This window comes from Stylophora pistillata, chromosome 6 (genome assembly GCF_964205215.1).
Source record: "Stylophora pistillata chromosome 6, jaStyPist1.2, whole genome shotgun sequence".
NCBI lineage: Eukaryota > Metazoa > Cnidaria > Anthozoa > Scleractinia > Pocilloporidae > Stylophora > Stylophora pistillata.
Window position 1 is genome coordinate 2,914,563 of NC_142524.1, and position 14,350 is coordinate 2,928,912.

The following is a 14,350-nucleotide window of genomic DNA, read 5'->3' on the forward strand; positions in this document are numbered from 1 at the left end:
CAACATTATGTAACTGCGTACATTGCAAGGGTATTTGATATGACACCTATTGCAGCCTAAAACACCCACAATGATTCCCGATTTCCATTGTAGTGAACCGTTTATATAATAGCAAATCCCAAAAATCCAGCATTCTGCTCCAAGAGCAACACTGAAAAAGTGTCTATCTTTTAAGATCAAAACTTGCTCAAGAAATCAAAATTTTACATTCAAAACACACCTCAGGGCCAGATCTTGCGGTTTGGCTGGAAAATTCTTTCTCACTTTATCCGCTGGCCCTTGTTCCTCCGTTTGACGAAAGCTAGTGTCGCAAACACAACCTTTGCCTCGTTTATGACCGGAAAGAATTCTGGGAAATTCCACCACAACTCGAGAAGAGAACGCCTCACATTTCCATTTTGACAAATTATTTGAACCGTGTTGGGCCACCCAGTCCTACCAGCAAACTATCACATCCATCGAGACTTTTGCCGTTCAAAACTGGCCCAAAAAGCATTGATAGGTCCTTGTAGCCATCTACGGATGGGCTAGTACGATGGCCCAGAAGGGTCACAGTCCAGTTTTAATTTTTGACAGTCCAGTTTTAATTTTTGACAGTCCAGTTTTATTTTTTGACAGTCCAGTTTTATTTTTTTTGACAGTCCAGTTTTATTTTTTTTGACAGTCCAGTTTTATTTTTTTTGACAGTCCAGTTTTATTTTTTTTGACAGTCCAGTTTTATTTTTTGGATCACAGTCCAGTTTTATTTTTTGGGTACCCAAAAAATAAAACTGGACTGTGACCCATGCGTCACAGTCCAGTTTTATTTCTTGGGTACCCAAAAAATAAAACTGGACTGTGACACATGCATGGGTCACAGTCCAGTTTTATTTTTTGAGTAGTCACCAGATCTCTCTCGATGTGTTGCATGTTGCGCGTGTTGTTTGTTTGGCGGCCATTTTGTACGATGGACGCTATTATAAGACAAACTGTGCGGGAGGAGTTGAGGCGCTCCAATTCTATTGAATCAGAAACGGTGTCTTCTGTTAGCCAACTTAATAGTGGCCAAATTGAAGAAGGGTCGGTCTCGGCGGGATCGACACCGAATACATTTTCATCGCGAACGTTCAACCGACTATCTGGTCTTCTGAACCGAATTCGGCATGGCAGTAGAGGCAAAAGCAGTTCAAACAAGAAGCGGAAAATTGAAAAGCAGCATAGGGTACAAGTAAGATGGATGCATTATGACCAAACTAAGAAAAAGTTTGTTACTGTTCGTCAAAAGAATGGCGGTGGCAATCGCTTTATAACATATACTGATGCAGATCCATTGAAGATGAAAGAGCTTTACCAAGTTGCTGAAATGTGGAATCAACATCAAATAGCATCAAGCAAATTTGGTAACAGCACTGGTCCTAGAGGAAAACCCGACTGCATGTATTTCCTGCCCCACCTCTATAACACAGAGGACTTCAAAGAAGACATTGATCTCCATGAACTAGAAGAGTTTAATGATAATTAAACCATGTGTTCCGCTGATTTTAGTGAAGAGTTTGAGGAGTTTGCTTTAATAGTTATGAATGTTCTTGGACTGAGCTTACCATAAGATGTTAACGAAGGACTTGATCTCTATCTGCGACTAATTCAAGAGATTGACAGGTTAACGTAATAAATGAGCTTTTCTGATGCAGTGCTAGGTTTCCAGACTTCCTTGGTTCAACTGACCTGTCGTAATTGGATAGACGTACAGAGGAGAGGTACTTTTAAGTATCTATTATCTCTCCTCTGCAAATCTATCTCAAAAACATCTTCATGGCCTGCTCTTTTGCCAAGAGTTATATTATTGTTGCACTTCTTTCTGTAAAAACAGAATGCTTATGATATGAAAATAAAACAAAACGCAAACACTGGAAAATCTCAATATCCTTTAATAATAGCATACACATCTTGGAATATTCTGTCCAAGCGCATACTGACAACTTAATAACAAAAATCCTAAAGAACTGGCACCAAGCCATGTGCCCTCACGTTTTCCCTCTCTAATTCTCCTGAACATTCAAGCTTTGCTTTGCTTAAGCCTTTTCAAGGCAGCAAATCATTTTTAACTGAAGCATTGTGTGATAGTGACATAAACTGGAAAGGGACAAGGCAAATGAATTGGGCCAGTTAATCAAATGTAAACTGAACATGTATAACATACTTCTTAGTTACCTAATTGATGAGCAAACTTAACCCAACATGTGAGGCATTGTTCTTGTGTTAATGATTACAGTAAGGGAACCGCAAAGAACATAAGGGAGTACATATGGTTTGATTACAGACAGTGCTATCTATCTCAAGATTGAAAACCTGTCACATGCAGAAAAAATAAATGCTTCGAACAATGTTTGTTCTGTCTTGTTTGCTTGTTTTTTTTTGCATTTTTTAGAGTATGGACTGAAAGAATGTTGACATAATGAAGAGGATTGACTTGGGAAATAAATTCTTTAGTCAGTCCATTCTTTTCATGGTTAGCATTGTTTCCCTCCTAATCCTTAAACAAAACATGTAAAAAAACAAAGAGCCAAACCAAAAGTAAGCAATTAAGATAAGACAACAAGAGCAGATAAATAAATGCCAAGTTATTCATAATCATCACAGGGCTATGCAACCCTCCTTGGGTGAAGGTTGCAGAGGAAACAACACAACAATATCAGGTCATTTGGTCAATAACAGGCAAATAATTCCTACTATAACCAAAATTAACACAACCAGGTACAAATCAAGGAAGAAAATCAAAGTTCTAAACAAAATGTCCCCTCACAATTTGATAGTATGAATTCATTGAGGCGTTTCCCTTCCTCAAAGTAAAACTATAAGAAATATTTAATACTACATGTAGTCACGAGTTTGAATCTGCATGATGACAATGCGGCTTGAAGAGTTAACTCACATAATGTCCATTTCCCAGCTACTTTTTTCCAAAATATTATTGAACTGCTGTCTCAATTCAACAAAATTGGAATAAGTGGAAGACAGTTCCAGAAGCGGCCCACATGTGTGAGCTATAGGTCTTGAACTAGCACCTTCCAGTCTGGTAAAGGAGACTTCAATCTTGTTGGTAATTAAGACATCAGAAGCTGTTGTAAACCTTAAGAACTGGACTAGTTTTGCATTGTCTAATCCTCGTATGTATCTTTGCAGAAATTTTAGCGCATCTCGTTCTGCTTCAGTGTTGGCTGTGCTTCAAGTGAATTAAGAACTTTCTTGTTTGTTGGATTAATTCTATCATAAAAGACTTGGATACCTGCAATAGTCTGAAACTGGGGATACTGTTTCAGCTCTTGGACAATAGGCTGCCAGGTGGCAACCATGACATGAGGTTTCTGTATCAGCTCCTGATTGTCAATCTCTACAAGCACTTTCTTGATATTCTCTGGACTGACCTGTGACCTACAATTGAATCTCTCTAGAAAATCAAACAAATCATCATTTTCATCTGCCAAGTCAGCTTTTCCAAGAAAATTTGTAACTAGCTCTTCTTCAACAGGAGACAAGTATTTAATGAAAGACTCAAGAACAATGCCTTCAGGAACTTCTGCATCAAACAGGCAGTAGCACATGAAAGCCTTTGATAAGAACAAAGGGAAGTAGGAAACTGATCTAAACCCCTTCACCAAAATTCGACCAATAGCTTCCCACTCCTTAATGAAATGATCATGCCTCACAAAGGGTACTCTTTCTCTTTCCCCTATTGTCATGCTATTTGCAAACTCCTTCCAGAATAAAGAGAAAACTTCTCTTGAAACTCCAATACCCACACCCTCTTCTTTTTGCCCCCTCTCATTGATAATTGTAAACACTAACTCAGATTGCAACATTTTCTCATCTTTAAAATGCTCAATCATATCTTTACAAATACATGAACGATGAACTGTTAGTGAAAGCCCCTGCCCGGCAATTTCACCATTTTCTGAAACTATGCATTCAGCTGATTCTCTTGCCATACCAACTGTAGGTAATTGGACATAACCTCCCTCTTCAAGCACTCCACAAGGCCCGTCTACAGTGCTAGGGGACACTTCGTCCTCACTTGGTGAAACAAGCCTTTGATCTTGATTATCTTGACTTTACACAGTTGGATGACAGGTGTCTCATTGGAAATGGGCCAAACAGAGCTCTCTCATTTCATGCACAGACACTGGACTAATAAAGAAAGTCAACTGATCATTTGCATGAATGCTTTCGGGCTGAAACTCTTCAGGTTGTTCAGTGTCAACTGAATTGGCCATGGGACTTTGCTGGTACTCGAGGTCCTGCTCACAACGGACACAGTTTTGTCCTTTCTCAAAAGAACAGCTACAGACATTGCACACCTCGCTATCATCAGATTTAGTAGTACATGCCGTTACTGATACTGTGACAGAACTTACTTTTGTGGATGATGTGTTGTCTGTGTTTGTCGCCTCAACGTAATTGCTGTCTTCAAATTCATCACCCATAAGATGTCGTGGTTGGGTGCGTAGGTAAAAGTAAGTGGAGGAAGGATACAATCCATTACTCTTCAGGTAGTCTTCCACAGTTCCTTTGCCAGGAAAATCGAAAATTGCCATCCCCGTTGTGTCACAGATCCATTTGTTCATTTCGTCTATATGACCAGCAAAACTGTTCTTTCCACCCGGGAAAAACAACGCACACGCCCTCCCCACAAGCTCTTCCATCTTCAGTGGATCTGCATCAGTATATGTTATAAAGCGATTGCCACCGCCATTCTTTTGACGAACAGTAACAAACTTTTTCTTAGTTTGGTCATAATGCATCCATCTTACTTGTACCCTATGCTGCTTTTCAATTTTCCGCTTCTTGTTTGAACTGCTTTTGCCTCTACTGCCATGCCGAATTCGGTTCAGAAGACCAGATAGTCGGTTGAACGTTCGCGATGAAAATGTATTCGGTGTCGATCCCGCCGAGACCGACCCTTCTTCAATTTGGCCACTAATATGTTGGCTAACAGAAGACACCGTTTCTGATTCAATAGAATTGGAGCGCCTCAACTCCTCCCGCACAGTTTGTCTTATAATAGCGTCCATCGTACAAAATGGCCGCCAAACAAACAACACGCGCAACATGCAACACATCGAGAGAGATCTGGTGACTACTCAAAAAATAAAACTGGACTGTGACCCATGCATGAGTCACAGTCCAGTTTTATTTTTTGGGTACCCAAGAAATAAAACTGGACTGTGACGCATGGATCACAGTCCAGTTTTATTTTTTGGGTACCCAAAAAATAAAACTGGACTGTGATCCAAAAAATAAAACTGGACTGTCAAAAAAATAAAACTGGACTGTCAAAAAATAAAACTGGACTGTCAAAAAAAATAAAACTGGACTGTCAAAAAAAATAAAACTGGACTGTCAAAAAAAATAAAACTGGACTGTCAAAAAATAAAACTGGACTGTCAAAAATTAAAACTGGACTGTGACCCTTCTGGGCCATCGTAGATTTGATAGCATCCAAACACGAGCGGTTGATCTAGGTCACATGACCCCAAAGTCGGAGCCCATGGTGTCACAAAACTGCAAATATTGTAAGGGATACTTCATATAACGACAAACAAAGTGAGCTTGAGTTTTGTATGGCCAAATTATAAGGTTTTGTCTGCTGGGAAAGGGTTAACACGATATTCAACGAGGACAAGTAACTCTGCCACTTAGAAAATACCGTCTACAGTTTGACCCAGAACAAGTATACTTTATTAACACATCTCTAGGAATTTGAAAAAACGGAAAGGAAAATTTGAATATAAAGTGATCTAGTTGAATGTTTTATGTTGATATATGACCTATCTTGTTACGAGCTCATTTTCATTTATATCATTGGATTCCAGCTTGTCACCTTCAAACATAATCCTTACACGTGGACCAAAGGTGCGAATAATATAAAGTCTGTTGTCATCGACTTTGAGCTTAAAAACGATGAGGGATACCCGCTTAACGTTTCAAACCTCTCCGAGGTGGTCGAGCTCTTCATTCCGCCACTTGTGGAGGCAAACGCGAAGAAACCTCAGATTTACTTCGTAAAACCGAGTGAAAATGGAACGATGCGATTCCACAGAATTGTATTCCCAGGCCCTGAGTATGTTATCTCTATTAAGATCATCCCTTCTCATCTACATTCTCTTAGATTATTCGTGCGATATCGAAAGAGACCAACAATGACAAATTACAACTATAGCGCATCGGTTCCAGATTACAGCTCCTGTAACTATTCTAAGGAAAACCGCTACACGAATTGTAGCACTGAGGCGTACATTGTTACTGTGTCCGCCGCAGATACAGGGCATACAGGACTTCACTATTTAGGCATCACAGTTGATGCGTTTCATCAAACAACAAAGAAGAACATAACCGCTGGTCAAGAGAGACGTGTAAGGCGTGGATGCGGGGGTACTGGACGGCAGAAGAGATCTTGTGTAAAAGTAAAAGATCCCCCATCTACCCCTCCCCCAATAGTTGTAGTAGAGCCATCATTTAACGCCAGCACCGATGTCAATTACACCTTGTCAGTGTCTATGGGGACATGCCAGTATTGGAACGTAACAGCAGACGCTTGGTCAGCGGAGGGATGCAAGGTTAGCTTAAATTGTTATGGATTTCAGAAGTTCTGATGTGCACATTAGTAGGCTCTCTTTGCAGTAAACCTTGCACACTTTCCGCCGATAGTAATTGTTAGATAGATTGATAAATAGTTTATTTGTAAAAGCATGCAGCCACTGAGCTGAATTGTGTATTTACAGTAAAGTATAAAATATAACTTATAATAGTAATATGATAGTATTAAAGTCCTAAATAAATAATAATATCCTATAAATATGATGAAAGCTTGAGCTGTATTAATATATACAACGGCATCGATCTCATTTACAAAACTCACTGAGCACTAAAATTCGTTGTTAATACATGATCTTACTAAACAACTATTTTTTCAACGCTCGGTCCTACATTTGGGAATCGCAAAACGCCTTTTGCACCGGAGATTACAACACGACGGCCTTGACGATTGAAGCATTTTATGTAAGCGATGGGCCGAGTCATTAGCAGTCGAGAGGAAGGTCTTTTTACATAAGCTAGTGATGTAGTCATTGATAGACATAATATTTGAAAGCTCTAAGGCCTCTCTATAGGCCAGGCCCGGGCAAATGATTGACAATGCCCGTTTCGCTACATTCTCTACATCTTTATTTAGATACAATCAGTGGTAGGGCGTAGAAAAACGCAGGCAATGCGTATGTCAGGACTGACCTTATACAAGATGTATAAAAAAGAATTAATTCCTGTCTTGCGACATTGGCCCTTTTCAATTGCATTAGGAAATACATACGTTTAGAAGCTTTCTTTATAGCTTGATCAATGTGCTTATTCCATGTAAGGTTGTTGGAGATCGAAACACCCAGTAATTTGGCGCTTTCGACACAATCTAGCTCTTGGTTATTTACTACTATAGGCGCGAGTTGTGGTTCGTTCTTTGTAAATGAAATCCTAAGCTCTTTACATTTTTCACTGTTTAGTTTTACTCTATTTTCATTATGACTAATATGATTATCAACCAAATGATTATTACTCTATTACCATTATGACTAATATGATTATCAGTCAAATGCTAAGAATATATGAAAATCATATATTTAAACTGCGGTTAAAGAAACACATATGAGAACGATCTTCGCAGTGAGGAGCACTATTTAAGCAATAGTGAAAGTAAGACCTGAAAAAAATTCAGGCCTGTATGGGATTCGAACCCAGGACCTCTGCGATGCCGGTGCAGTACTCAACCAACTGAGCTAGCAAGCCAACTGGGAGCTGGTCATGATGATGATTCGTAATAAGAAACCCATGAGATGATGAGTCTTAATTTCACTATTGCTTAAATAGTGCTCCTCACTGCGTAGATCATTCTCATATGCGTTTCTTTAACCGCAGTTCAAATATATGATTTTCATATATTCTTAGCATTTTACTCATCATCTCACGGGTTTTTACGAATCACCGTCATGACCAGCTCCGAGTTAGCTTGTTAGCTCAGTTGGTAAAGCACTGCACCAGCATCGCGGAAGTCATGGGTTCGATTCCCGTACTGGCCTGAATTTTTTTTAGGTCTTAATTTCACTATTACGATAGTGCTCCTCATTGCAAAGATCGTTCTCATAGGCATGATTACCAGTAATATCCCATTTCATATGGCGGGCTGAATGCATTTTTTTTGTTTTTTTCAAATTTGATCAAAACATTCTGATTATAGAGACGTTTATTCAGAAAATTTATATTACACCTTGTCCATGGTAGATTTTACATCTATTGAAGCAAACGATACGATAATAGCACAATAAGTAATGCGAATGACCCTTTGATGAGATCGTTTAATACTTGACTTATTAACAAGCTATATTCTTTGTTATAATTTGGATATATCAACAAAGTTGAAATGATTGGCCACCGTAACGATTATATTCTTTGTTAAATAGGTTGGACCCAGATCATCGGCGAGAAAGGTACAATGTTTGTGCAATCACCTTTCTTCTTTTGGTGGGGACTTTTTCGTCGCTCCTAATCCAATTGACTTCGACTACGTTTTCAGGAAATTCCCTGATATTTTTGAATCAGGGAATGTTCTTGTCTTGGCCATGGTGCTATCAATATATGGTGTATGGATCCTTGGCATTGTGATCGCTAGACGAGCTGACAGAAAGGACGAAAACAAAGTAAGGAAAAGTAATTCTATCCATTTATTTCATTACCTAAGATTTATTTAGTCATAGCTACTTAAAGATAAATAATTTTTTCCAAATAGTGCATTTCAAAACCTTTCCATTGATAGATATTTCATGGTGGCTATGCTTTAAAGAGCGTGTTAAAAATAATTTTGCGAAGGACACCCGCGAGGGTCTACCGTATCCTTAAGATATTCTTAAATGACTTTAACAAAATCTTCTGTCAGGTACTGGGCAACATGTCAAGGACTTCTGTAAAAAACAGGAACCTTACTCTGGCAGGCACGTTATTTATCAATTATTCTCCAACCGTAGGTAATCGAAAATCTTCGACTCCAAGCCGAGGGCGGACATCTGTATGAGGTTTCAGTGTACACTGGGATGTGGAAAGACTCTGGTACATCAGCGAATGTCGCCATGATCGTGTATGGTGAGGAAATACGAAGCGAGACGTTAAAATTATTTGACAAATACAGCAACAAAAGGCTGTTTGCGCGGGCAAGTGTAAACAGCTTCACTGTCTCTTTACCAGACAATTTAAATTCTCCTTTAATGATCAAGCTATGGCACGACAATTCAGGAGCTTATCCATCTTGGTATGTCAACCAGATCTCAATTAAAGATCTCGAAACTGATGAGAAATGGTATTTCTTGTGCGGCCGATGGCTTGCAGTCGATAAAGAAGATGGGGAAGTTCAAGTAGACATTCCAGTTGCAAGCAAAAGCGACTTGTCAAGCTTTAAGTACCAATTCTACACCCGAGTAACCAATAACTTGGTAGATGGCCATATATGGTTATCATTATTAACCAGGCCTCCTCACAGTCCATTCACGCGCTCGCAAAGGCTCTCTTGCTGTGTCTGCGTTCTTTTGTGTGCAATGTTAGCAGGAGCAATGTTTTATCAGTTTGGCGAGAAGCAGAATGACACATTTAAGCTTGGTCCTTTTCGACTAAGTGTAAAACAAATCGTCATTGGAGTCCAAAGCGCTCTGATTGTTGTTCCTTTAAACTTGCTTATTGTTACAATATTTAGAAACATTAAAGTTCCATACGACCACATGAAAACATTCCATCAGAGTGACAAAATTTCAGATCGGTATACCGCAGAATCACACGGAAACAAAAAGGTTAAGACTCCTGGATGTCTTCCTCATTTCTTTGTATACATTGCCTGGTTACTTTGTATTCTGGCGTCTCTTGCGGCCGGAGCATTTCTCGTATTCTACAGCGTCCAGTGGGGCAAAGAAATATCAAGACAATGGCTCACGTCAGCCCTGATATCGTTCTTTCAAGACGTAGCGCTTATGCAGCCCATTAAAGTTGTTGCTGTTGCCTTACTTCTCGCGTTAATCCTTAAGAAACCTCCCGAGGAGAAAACTGCTCCATCATTTAAGGATTCATCTTTAGAAACAAACAACAATTCTGATGTTAAAGCACCCACTGGAGATGAGCTTGTACTTGCAAGGAAGAACAGAGAAAGTGTAGTGGAGACCATCAACAGCGTTGTAGAGATACTGCTCTATTTACTTTTCGTTATTTGCCTTTTTGTGTTGGTGTATGGAAATCGAGGTTACAGTCGGTACCGACTCACAACGAGTTTGGAGTCAATGCTCAAAGGCTCATTTGAAGAGGTAACTTGCATCTAGCCGACGCATTCTATGTCTGTTTGTGGTTTTTTAAAATTGTTTGCGCCTTTTCTGGTGTGTATTCTGTTTCGGACTTGATTCATCTCAATTAGGTTCCTTAGCTTTCGGACCTGAGCCTCAACTCTAAAATTAAGCGTATTCATACAAGTAAGCATCAGTTTTGATGAACGACTACCGTTAAAGTATTCAGGTATCTTGAAAAACTTGGTAGGTTCTTTCGAGGCCCACATTTCTCCATATTTAAACCTCAAAAATCTGACCCTATAATTTGTACTTGACGAATGTGCAATGTCGGACAAAAGTTAAACAGACTAAACAGAAGACAAAAGACTGAACAGTTAAAGTACAGAAATATAATTACTTTCGATCAGACATGTTTTTTGAAGATTGATTTGCCTGTCTTACTTTTAAGATCGACTCAAAGTTTGCATTTTGGGATTGGGTTGAGGCAGAGTTTATTCCAGGCGTCTATGATACCACGTGGTACAATGGTCAGCAGTTCATATCACCAGAAGGTTATATTAGCACCAGAACGGCCTTCCTAGTTGGTATGCCCAGGCTAAGACAAGTCAGAGTTAAGGAAGGTAAGGTTAAAGAATTAATCACATTAGCTATTACACAAAGCTCTTTCCCTATTCATTACTATATTAGATTTAGGAATTATCTTATTTGTGTAACCAAAACGATAGGCTCGTCTGAGTAAGGTGTCAATTTTCTCCAAATAGTTGCCTTGAGAGGCAGATCCCCACACTACTAATCCATATAGAAATAGCGAAAGTATAAGACGTTCAAAGGGCTCACTAAGCTGATTTTCAGTACCCATAGTGCTAAAACAAACTCCACGAAATAATAGAATTCTAAATGACTTCTTATGTAGCCTCAGACTTGAAACTCGAATCTCTATCTTCTTTTTGATAGAATATCCATGTCAGATGGGAAAACACTACTCTGAATTAAACGAACTCTTCAAGAGATGTATTCCTCCCTATTCACCCCATGACGAAGACACCTCGCTATTGAACCAGCCTGGATGGGTACCGATGACGAATATCAGCCACTACCATTCGGAGTTTGAATTATCGAGGCTTTGTCCGAAACCCTGGCGTTATATTTCGTCAAAGGATTTAAACACCTTGTGGTCCTATGGAAGAAATACTAGGTACGATGGTGGAGGGTATGTTGCCGGCCTTGGATATGACTCGCGAACTGCATCAAGAGTTGTAATCAATCTTAAAAGCAACAACTGGATCGATGAAAGAACCGCTGTAGTTTTCGTTGAGTTCACCGTTTTTCAACCTTCAAGCTCCTTATTTAGCGTTGCAAAGCTTCTTTACGAGCTTTATCCGATTGGAAAACCTGTTACCAAAGTGTACCTTGATACCCTTTCCATATATGGTTTCTCTGACCCATCTCTTCGCTCTTTTTCATTGGCCTGCCAAATTACCCTGCTACTTTTAATTGTTTACTTTTTGCTGATAGAAGCTTTGAAGATATACCGACAAAGTTGTGCATACTTCGGCTCCTTTTGGAACTGGATAAACATTCTCCAACTTATTTCTGCACTGACAACAATTGCGTTTTTTTTCTTGAAGGAAAAGTACGTATCATCGTTTGTAAAATACGTTCGGGCAAACCCATTTGACACGGCAAGTGCTGACTATGTACTTTTCTGGATCGATCTCGAGATGATGGTTCTGTCCATTGTAGTATTCATTGTCACAGTTAAATTCTTGAGGATTATTCGTTTCAACAAGCACGTTTGCCAAATGGTAGCTTCGCTCAAGCTTTCTTCGCCACATGTCATGTCTTATTCCGTCTTATTTTGTATAAACATAATTTCATTCGTTCTCTTTGGAGTGCTGGTCTTTGGCAACGATATCGAATCTTACCATTCGTTCATGGATGCATTGGCGACATTGACACAAAAATTTCTCGGTGGAGAATTACTTTATGACGACCTTCAATCTGCTAATCGCATTATTGGCCCTGTTTATCTGTTTGCCTTCATGCTCAGCATGTCTTTCATCCTCATAAACATGTTTGTGGCTATCCTTAATGAATCCTATGAGAGCGTCAAGGAAATGTCCGGTGGCAAATTTGCGGAAGCAGATCTGGGAACATTTATCAAGGAATACTACTTCACACGATTGAAATGTTTACACGAAATCTTGAAAAGGAAGCTGGCCAGCTTTGGTTATCGGCACAAGTTGTATGACAGGCCAAGGCAAGAACGAAAGTTGACCATGAAGGAGGAGTGTGTTGGGAGCATTACGTACCTATCAACAGACTATCCTCTATATATGGATCATGTATACCATTCATCTCAACTTGCACTGATCGAAAACGAATCCCGGGCTGACACAGGATCTGATTCATGCAGTGTAGAGGCCGTTACCTTAGAAGATGAACCAGACATCATTAGCGCACCTTCACCTGTTTCTAGCGATGCGTTGGATGGGGAACTATTGGACTTGTTGACCGACCTTCCAGAGTCCGTGGTCACACCTTCATTTGCATCTAATAGAGCGTGTTCTAATGTGGACTTCATGAGTTTGTTGCGTGATTTGCCCGAGTCTATCGTAGACGATGACGAAACAATTGATAATGTTCGTAAAGGACTCGCTGACGTAGGAGCAGTTTTGAGACTGGACAAGCAAACCCTAAGGAGATTTTCAACGACGGGTGACAAGTATATCGTGCAGGCGAACATACAAATGAGACCTCCAGTAGCTTTACATTTCAGATCGCGGCGGAATTCAGAAGAAAATGGTGTGGATATTGAAAAATAATTTACAAATTGGGACCTTAAAAGCAACGATTTAATTTGAGGAACGTTTTGTGTCGATGTCGTTTAAATTGCGTGATTTTCCATAAATATGCTCAAGACTTTCTACCTATCAAGCTTTTTTAAGAGTTATTTTGAACCCTTTGCTTCTAGTTACAGCATAGAATGTACCGTGAACCCGAAAAATAACGCGCGTGATAAGTACCAGTAAAGGCATAAATGGGGTCAGATTGGCCCATCACATATTTTTAGCTAGCACGGTTAACTGTCTTTTTTATTATAGAAACAGAGCTAGATGGGAAACATTGAAGAAAAGTTTAAAAAAAATGGTTCGTGAAAATCAGCTTAATTCTATATCATTTACGTGACACATTTCGTGAACTCATCTTTCCACATTTTCTATCATTAAACTCGTGCATTAGGTCTATTTTATACGAAGGAAAAGGACGTAAACATAATTACCGCACTTTTGGACGTCTAAGTTGGATGAATTAGCAACTTAAGAATGGCTGCCTGTAAGGATCGAGAATCGTCCGTCAGCGACCATTTTGGTGAATTGCTCATATTTTGCCCAACGATACCCTTTGGTAAACTTTTTTCAAAAATCAAGTTTAAAAGGTCCGACGAGTGTTAATTTTTCAGAAATTTGCGAGAATTTGAAAATGCGGTTTAAGTGCGGTTTTCCGCCTGGCAAATTGTCCAAAATTCACTGCAAAACCCAAGCTTCGTTGAAGGCTTAATATGAATTCAGTTAACACCAAACTTCACACGTTTTAAGAAAAAGTCTTCCCATTCATTTGTGTTATGTTAATTTTTTCCGTACACAGCTATCTTGTCATTTTTTTTTTGTCCCTCAAGCAACACCCTCAAAAAGTGCTGTACATGGGGCGAAAAATAGGTAAAATTTAACGCGATAAAAGTATACCTGGTACATAATTTTTTAAATTTTTAACTAGATATTCGTAATAAAATGTCATTATTCAATACCTGAGTAAAATTTGAGACTTTGAATCGGAACGCTTCCTTTTGAAAATACCACAAATGTTTGTGTCCTGAGCGAGCAAAGATATATGTTGTGCAAACAAACGCTAATCTAATTATTCCTTGCCAGGTACAAAAAGGTTTTGAAATCAACTTTAATTTTGGAAATTTTTAGCTGTTATGCCACAAGATATTAGGTAAAAGGAAA

At 39.2% G+C, this 14,350-nt stretch overlaps 1 protein-coding gene and 1 pseudogene across 5 annotated transcripts in view; one reads left to right on the forward strand and one right to left on the reverse strand.

Annotated features, from left to right (window-relative positions):
* LOC111327301 (polycystin-1-like protein 2) overlaps positions 1–14,145 on the forward strand; it is a 30,318-nt gene extending 16,173 nt beyond the window's left edge. For all 5 annotated transcript variants that reach the window (XM_088724653.1, XM_088724655.1, XM_088724652.1 and 2 more), the window contains 5 exons: positions 5,850–6,593; positions 8,484–8,720; positions 9,045–10,361; positions 10,789–10,960; positions 11,295–14,145. In XM_088724653.1, the coding sequence (XP_088580779.1) occupies positions 5,850–6,593; positions 8,484–8,720; positions 9,045–10,361; positions 10,789–10,960; positions 11,295–13,165 (4,341 nt within the window). In that variant the 3' untranslated portion in view covers positions 13,166–14,145. The remainder of the gene's footprint in view (positions 1–5,849; positions 6,594–8,483; positions 8,721–9,044; positions 10,362–10,788; positions 10,961–11,294) is intronic.
* On the reverse strand, positions 1,470–5,452 carry LOC148727728 (uncharacterized; annotated as a pseudogene).
* Positions 14,146–14,350: the final 205 nt, after the last annotated feature.